Here is an 8,284-nt window from a genome sequence, read left to right on the forward strand (position 1 = left end):
TAGTTAAAAATTATAATTTGTAGTGATTAGAAGTTTTAATTTTATACTAATTGAATTTTTTAAAAGAATGTTAACTTGATAATTATATTTGTATATTTATTTATAAATCAATGGTAAAATATTTAATTTAGTTTCTATATTTATTGAGGAAGTTCAATTTAGTAATTTTCAATTTTTTATCTAATTTAATACAAAAATTTGGATTTAAATTCAATTTAACTTAAAAATTAAAATTTATAAGTTAAATTTATTTTTTTTATTTAAAATAAAAATTAAGAAGTTTAATTTCTTAATTTTAAGATTAAATTTTTAATTTTTTTAATTCAAACTTAAGAGTTAAAAAGTTTAATTTCTCAATTTTCTTACTTTATAGGTTAAAATGAATTTAAATTAAAAATTTTAGATTAAATAGAATAAAAAATTAAAAATAAGAATAAATTAAATTTTTTTAATAAATATAAGGTTAATTTAAACTTTAAATTAATTAATTAGATAAAATCACTCATGTTGTATATAAAATATATTAAAATTAAAAATAATTATATTATAATTAAAATATAATAATACATGTGCAGCCTTTTTTTTTTATTGAAAAAAGCCAAGAATGAAGAATCCCTTTCAAAACCTGTATGGTGAAGGCTAGCAAATTATAATGGACTCTACAGAGGCATTGAAATCCAATAAATAAAAAAATCCCGACAATGCAGGCTCTAGTCCCCAATCTTGCACGAAACATGAAATTAAATTCAAAATATTTTATTTTATTTAATTATTTTTGACATTGAAAATAATTTAATCTTAATAAACATTTTGCATATTCTATCCTCCACAAAAGCGCAAGGTAACGCTTGAAGCACATGGCCCCCGTCAACAAAGCAGATATATGTAACCTCAAAGGTCACTTCTTGTCATTAATCTAATAAAAAAAATAAAGAAAAATTCCTTAATAAATCCAAGAATCCATGCCTGATGCGGTGACGTCTTCCCCTTTTTTGCTCAATCCTGTCAACTACTGTTTAAAGTTTTTAAAGATTCTGTAAAATCCAAGTTCCAGAACTGCAATGACTGTTTTAAGCCATTTGGACCCGCGTGAACCAGCGTGTAGGAGACTTGCTTTCTGGATTATTATTAATACCCCACCCTCTTCACTCTTCACTGAGAGTTTCAAGTCTTTTTTTTCTTGGGCATTTGTATACCATGGCTTTGGAGACATTATCCTTTTGTGGGTATAAGGCTATAAATTATTATTGGAGTAGGAACTTGTTTCTTCGCTTTCTTTAATGGAGAATCTTGTTGGGAGGTTTTGGCCAGCGAAAATAGTAATATTTTGTTTTCTCATACACCAAATTTGAAGGGGTTGACCTAAAATTCGAGTCTTTTTTCTTGAGAAGCCTCTTGTTAGTGTCTGGTTATGTGATTTTTGTGGTTCTGGGCGGGGATTTGGGTCATTTTCTGAATTGGGTATGGCTTAATGGGTGGTTTTTTTGAAGCGGTTAGGGAATTTACTGTGATTTGCTGAGTCTGTGTATAGATATTGGGTTGTTTTTGGCAGGACCATTAGGAAGGGAGCTACATTTGATATTTAATTCAAGGTCTTGGGACGCTTGGCTTCAGGAATTCAAGAGTGGTCTCTTGTGAAATTTAAGGCGGCTTTTTAAAAAAAAAAAAAAAAATTGAGAGTGGTGATTAATTGGACAAAAATCACCACTGGGATTCTGTGTTTTTTCGCTTGCAAAAGGGCCCTGGATTTGGGGTTGTTGCTGGTGTATTGCTCTTAAAAGGAGTTTATCTGGCTTGGAATTGCTGGTTTTTGTTGTGATTACAGGGTTAAAAGAGATCTACTTTGAGCACTGCATTAGCTTACCTGCCAGGAAGCTAGGATCTCTAAGATTTCGCTGCTTGCATTCTGAGAAAATGGCTTGCACGAAATTGGGATCTAAAAGTGATGCATTCCAAAGGCAAGGGCAGGCCTGGTATGCAACCCTTCTCTTATCTCGTTCTATGAGTTGTTTGCTTCTTTTGTTTTCATTGTTTTGGAATTTGGATCTCCCTCTTTACGCCTCCTATCTTGTCACCCCAAATTAGTTTTGATTATTTAGTTGAAGTTGTTGGGCATTCTTCTTGTCTATACGTTCGTTTACTTTTATCCACCGGAGTTTATATCTCTGCATGCTACAATGGCGATCCAAACATAGAAGTAATTTTTACTTGACAGTAAAAGCTCACCCACAGTAGCTGTAATGTAAAAAATTTATTTTGCTTTGTTCCGAGCTTTTCTTTTCCCCTTCAAATAGAATGTGCGTGGTAAGGGAAACTTTTATTCAGATATTGAGTTGAGATTTAATTTTTTGGGTTGCTTAGAGATATCAAGTCAATCTCTGTGCTGTTGAAAATAGTTACATAATATGGTTTAAAATAAAATGTGCACAGTAAGGGGAATTGCTTGCTAGATTTTTAATCAAGATTTAGTTTCTTAAGTTGCTTAGAGATTTAAACTGTGAAAGTAAAGTTGTTGAAAATCATTTCCATTGAACTTATTGAGTGGTGCAAGGTGAATGGTCTTTGAACTTAGCCATTGGTTGTTGAAGTAGCACAGCTTAGGAATGCTTCATTTAGATTGAGATTGATGTATGTGCTAATAGAGTGCGAATCACTTATGCTGCTTTCCTTCCTCTCTAAATTGTTGATTATCAATTCTGATTTTGCTGTGGCACTTGTGCTTGTTCAGTGTCAAGTGTCAACAACCTTACTGGCAGTTTAACTTGATTGGTTGAAGACAAAGAGCTTATTTTATTCTTGATGTTACTGATTAATCTGCCAGTTGGGCCATTATATTGCTTGTGATAGGATTATCTTGCTTCTAGGGTGGAGGGTTTTCTATGCGCACGTGCGCGCGCGCACACACACATATATTGATGTGTAGATGCATATGTAGCTGTATACATTCACTCATGGAAAAAATTTCTAATCCAGTAAATACTGTAATCGATGGATATGAGGATTGAACCTTGTGACTTAAACATACTTCACCTTAATCATATGTTCTACATTATAAGGGAAAGATTTTTTGTGGGGTTTAACTTCAACAGTAACCAGGCTGCAAAATATTTTATTCTCCTCATTTTCAAATTTCCTTTATGGTGTATGAACTTTCAAAGGATGCACTTAGCATTTCATCAAGTGGGCTATTATTGGGTGAAGGACCTAGCATAAGTCTTATACATTACATATTAATGGTTTGGTTCGTTTTACTCTGATACATGGGATGTCTATATGCTGTTTGTGGAATATCCTAGAGGTTATGTATCAACATGAGCTATGCTACTTGCATCAGACTATGAATACCAGAAGGAAACATTCTTCATGGTGCTTATTAGAAAAGCAGTTTCAACCTTAATGCTAAAGAGGCTGTAAGCATCTTCTAAGTATCAGTGCTTTTGCCTTAGAACTTGTCAAAGACTGCTCTATGTATTTTGAAAAGTGGAACAAGGAATGCATTACAGCTTCCTCTGCGCAGTTAAAAAATGCATTTTACTCCACATAAGTGCTAACGGACCATAATGTATGCCTGTCTGTCCCTAGAGACTCTGAAAGTGGGGTGTTCAAATGGATATATACCTTCTTGTGGACAAATTTGCAATAGAACCCAAATCAAAGCATGATAATGCCCAGGATACATTTGTGTGGGAATTGTAAAAAGAAAAAGGAAATATCTCTAATTCATGCTTCTTTTTTGATCTTTTATTCACATACGATGGATTGTAGGTTCTGCACCACTGGGCTTCCTAGTGATATTGTTGTGGAAGTGGGGGAGATGACCTTCCATCTTCACAAGGTAATCTTTCTCTATACCATATTTACATTAAATTCTTCTCTGTTTGGATCTTATGTAAAATATAAAATAGGTTACCCTGTCAAGTGATGTTATATTTACTCTGTCAAGTGATGTTATATTCCTTCTGTTGTTATGTGCAACTGAGGGATCTGATGGGTAAATGATTAACACTATTGCTTATAAATGTACTCTCTGCTTACCTGCCAGGCCAATTGAAATTGAACTTTCTCACTCAAAGTTGTTACTCACCCTCTGGTTTTCCAACTATTTAAAGGTGCTTGTAATGATTGTGTTTGTGCTTGTGCTTGTTAATTGTGCAAAAGTATATAACTTTCCTCAATGCACCTTTATTATAACTTCCCAAAATGGAAAGGCCTAACAGTTTGGGTTGGAGGAATAATTATCTGCTAACTTTCCCTTGCGCTGTCTTGTGTGAAAAAAGTGTACCTTGATTAACGTCTGTGCCATTCTTTGATCTTCTCCTATCTCATTCTCGTTTTCTCTCTCTAAGTATTTGTAAACCTTATTCTCAATTCCTTGAGTTGAAGATGAGAGAACTTGTTTTAGTTGTGTTCATTTACTAATAGTGAGCTATATGATAAAACTATCAAAAGGCTTGTGCCACATAGTTGAATCAAATTAAGTATAGCATTCTTCTTGTTGTCATCTGGTTGGCTCATATCTGTGTTTTGACTTTTGAGTTTAATTTTACAATTTTTTTTTTGAACATGTACAAGTTTTTCATAAATAGGGCATTTTGTTTTCAGAGTTGAATTGAATCAAGACAATAAAAAATGGAGAAATTGAAGTTGAGCTCTGAATATCTGAAAATTTTGGATTGAAATTGGTAAAACTGCATTATTCACCTAACAAATTATTGCAGACTAATTAATTGCTCAGGAGAGGTCAATTGTACCTATATCCTGTTGGTTATCACTCTTTAATGTGTATGTATTATTCATCTAACATTTAGTTACAGTCTTAAATCTGCCAAAGCAGTATTATGATGAATGATTTTGGTGGTGCAAATGCCTCACCCTATTCCTGTTGGAGTAGGATGCGAGTTAGGTAATTCAAAGCAGTTTATTTCAGGCTTAGTTTAGGGCCAGGCCTAAATGCTTCATGTGCGGTGGGGCAGCTTCACTGAAACCCTCTCTCCCCAGGCTGACTAAAAGTAGCATTCTGGCATTACCCACTGTTTCTGATTCTCTGTGCATTTTCTGCATTCTATGTTTCTCGTTGTAGTTTACCATTTGCCCTAAGACGTATAAAAAGAATGATTCTGTATATACATCTACTGTGTTTCTGTGAGAGCTAGTGAGAACTTTTTTTTTATGTGTAATGGTGAAGAAGTAATGTTGTTATGGTTGTTATAGAACTCTGTATCTTTTATTGTTTCTAATGTATCCATATTATAATTTAATGCAGTTTCCTTTGCTATCTAGAAGTGGGGTTATGGAAAGGTTGATTGCAGAAGCATTGGAAGAAGGGGATGAAAAATGTGTTATAAATCTCCATTACAATCCTGGTGGGGCCAAAACTTTTGAACTTGTGGCCAAGTTCTGTTATGGTGTGAAACTTGAGCTTACCTCCTCAAATGTTGTGTACCTCCGTTGTGCTGCTGAGCATCTTGAAATGACCGAGGATTATGGGGAGGGCAATCTAATTATGCAGACTGAGACCTTTTTTAAGCAAGTAGTCCTTGGTAATTGGAACGATTCTTTAAAGGCACTTCAAACATGTGATCAGAGTCTTCCCTATGCTGAAGAACTTCACATTACAAAGAAGTGTATTGAGTCACTCGCCACAAAAGCATATACTGACCCAAATCTTTTTGGATGGCCTATAATGGAGCATGGGCCCATGCAGAGTCCTGGAGGAAGTGTCTTGTGGAATGGGATAAGCACAGGGGCTAGACCCAAAAAATCAAGTTCAGATTGGTGGTATGAGGATGTGTTGACTTTAAGTTTACCTCTCTATAAGAGGTTGATTTCCATAATGGAATCTCGTGGTGTCAGACAAGAGGTTATTGCTGGATCCCTTGCTTTCTATGCCAAAAAGTACCTGCCCGGGTTGAATAGGCGTCAAGGTGCTAGTGAGTCTAGTTCCCGTTTAATGGCTGTGGGTTTGGCTCCACCATCAGAAGAAGACCAGAAGGCTTTGCTTGAAGATATTGATAGGTTGCTTCCAATGCAGAAGGGCCTAGTCCCTACCAAGTTCCTGTTTGGTCTTCTTCGGACAGCCTTGATTCTAAAAGCAAGCTCTTGTTTATCAAACTTAGAGAAAAGGATTGGCATGCAGCTTGATCAAGCAACCCTAGAAGATCTTTTGATGCCCAATTTCTCTTATTCCATGGAGACACTTTACAATGTTGACTGTGTGCAGCGGATTCTTGAACACTTCCTTGCCATGGATCAAATTACAGGTGGGGCGTCTCCATGTTCAGTAGATGATAGCCATTTGATTGGATCGCCATCATTAACACCAATCACGTTGGTGGCCAAACTGATCGATGGATACCTGGCAGAGGTTGCTCCTGATGTGAATTTGAAGCTCCCCAAGTTTCAGGCTCTTGCTGCTGCTGTTCCTGAATATGCCCGGCCCCTGGATGATGGTCTTTATCGTGCCATAGACGTTTACTTGAAGGTACTAACCACCTCATTATTATAGGTTTATCCTGTGAATGAAATAGCTTATGACATCAGTTGCTACTTCCTGTTGGTTCCATTTGGCATCTTAAAAAAGGTAGAATGAGATTTCTTGCACGTTAAATGAAAATTAACCTTTGAGCTGAAGGCTATATATTTGCTTAATCATCTTTGTAATGTTTATGATTTTGATTTGGGTTGTTGCTCAGAGCACAGGTGAGAAATGTCCATGCTAATTGTCTTAATCATTCTAGTTCAAGGCTATTAACTTTTACTACAATTATCATACATGCAGTCACACCCGTGGTTGGCAGAGTCTGAAAGAGAACAGCTCTGTAGGCTGATGGACTGCCAGAAGCTCTCCTTGGAAGCTTGTACTCATGCCGCGCAGAATGAAAGGCTACCGTTAAGAATAATAGTCCGAGTTCTCTTCTTTGAGCAACTTCAGCTAAGGACATCTATTGCCGGCTGCTTTCTGGTTTCCGACAACCTAGATGGGTCAAGACAACTGAGAAGTGGCTTTGTTGGGTCTACCGAGGGAGGCTGGGCCACAGCTGTTAGAGAGAATCTGGTTTTGAAGGTGGGAATGGATAATATGAGGATGAGGGTGTCTGAGCTTGAGATGGAGTGTTCCATTATGAGGCAGGAGATTGAGAAGATGGGTCGAACGAAAGGTTCCAGCACTTGGGGAAATGTGTCTAAGAAATTTGGATTTAAGCTAAAGTCTCAGTTGTGCAGTGCTCAAGAGGGCTCTGTTAGCAACCAGAATAATGGCAATGCGAAGTCGGAGATGGCAAAAGAAAGGCATGGAAAGCACAAGAAAAACTAGTCTTCTGATGGGTGAGATCCCTATTTTATTTATTATTTTTTCTCTTCACTTTGTTTCTTGTTCAAATTGTAATTGTTTTTAGTTGTACTTCTGAAATGTTAGTTCAGACAGAAACTAACCCTTTGTTTGAATTATGGAGGAAACGGAGAGAGAGAGAAATTAATTTTTAATTAACTTGTCGTGATCTTCGAATTTAAGTTACATTAATTTACACGCTAAAGTACGTACCTTCAATTTTGCAATTTGCTGCGTGGAGGAGGATCCGGTTGGCTTCGCTGGCCTGGCACTAATAGCCCGTAGCTGCTGGTTCTCTTTCCCCTTTCACCTTCCTAGTCTCACGATTCTTGTGAACGGAGGTTCAACTAGGCTTGATTGGAGTAAGTCTCATTACTGGAAAGCTAGAAATTTGGCCTGACCGCCGGAGATGGTGGTTTGCCGCTGCTCTCTCAGTTATGCTACTCGGTCTCTCTCTCTCCCTCTCTCTCTCTCTCTCTCTGTCTCTCGTCATCCAATCTCTCTCTGTTTCTTCTCTGTTTTTGCCCCTTTCATCATTTTTTTAACATTCCCTTTACTGGTGTTTAGATTTCTCTAGAACTTTCGTTCTTTTTATGTTATTCATTTATTTATTACTATTTTTTTTTAGAGATATTAACTCACATGCTTAACTTTCACAAAATTAAACAGACGACATCGTATACATTGGAACGCTATCACTTGCTTTCAGTAGAGTTTCTTTAAGTACTTTAAAAATTACTGTCGAAATAAAGTAAAATACGAGTCTCGGTGACTAAAATCATATTGAAATGAATCAAAATTATATTTTATTGATTTTGATTTGATTGGTTTTAATTTAGATTAAAATTAAAATTCACTTTTTAGAAAAATAATTTGTAAAATTTTGAATATTGAATTTAATTAAATTGAATAAATTAAATTAAAATTAAACTGAAATTGGAATTGAGATCCAAATTA

The 8,284-nt window shown here is 35.8% G+C and overlaps 1 protein-coding gene and 1 long non-coding RNA gene across 2 annotated transcripts; one reads left to right on the forward strand and one right to left on the reverse strand.

The window, feature by feature from the left end:
- Positions 1-1,832: 1,832 nt before the first annotated feature.
- Positions 1,833-7,496, forward strand: LOC110645664 (BTB/POZ domain-containing protein At1g30440). The gene is made up of 4 exons (XM_058140311.1): positions 1,833-1,973; positions 3,766-3,835; positions 5,264-6,481; positions 6,779-7,496. The coding sequence occupies exons 1-4, from the start codon at positions 1,915-1,917 to the stop codon at positions 7,310-7,312; spliced, it is 1,881 nt and encodes a 626-aa protein (XP_057996294.1). The 5' UTR covers positions 1,833-1,914; the 3' UTR covers positions 7,313-7,496.
- Positions 5,315-7,906, reverse strand: LOC110645665 (uncharacterized). The gene is made up of 2 exons (XR_002493036.2): positions 7,541-7,906; positions 5,315-6,512 (listed from the first exon to the last, which is right to left on the reverse strand). It is a non-coding gene; the product is annotated as an uncharacterized LOC110645665 (long non-coding RNA).
- Between the last annotated feature and the right edge of the window lie 378 nt (positions 7,907-8,284).

The sequence above is a fragment of the Hevea brasiliensis genome, chromosome 17, assembly GCF_030052815.1.
Source record: "Hevea brasiliensis isolate MT/VB/25A 57/8 chromosome 17, ASM3005281v1, whole genome shotgun sequence".
In the NCBI taxonomy this organism is placed as follows: Eukaryota; Viridiplantae; Streptophyta; class Magnoliopsida; order Malpighiales; family Euphorbiaceae; genus Hevea; species Hevea brasiliensis.

Bases quoted from the DNA above. Each gene is read 5' to 3' on its own strand.
- LOC110645664 (XM_058140311.1), top strand. From the start codon at position 1,915: ATGGCTTGCACGAAATTGGGATCTAAAAGTGATGCATTCCAAAGGCAA. The intron at 1,974-3,765 runs GTATGCAACCCT...GATGGATTGTAG, and splicing joins CAAAGGCAAGGGCAGGCCTG to GTTCTGCACCACTGGGCTTC. The intron at 3,836-5,263 runs GTAATCTTTCTC...AATTTAATGCAG, and splicing joins TGACCTTCCATCTTCACAAG to TTTCCTTTGCTATCTAGAAG.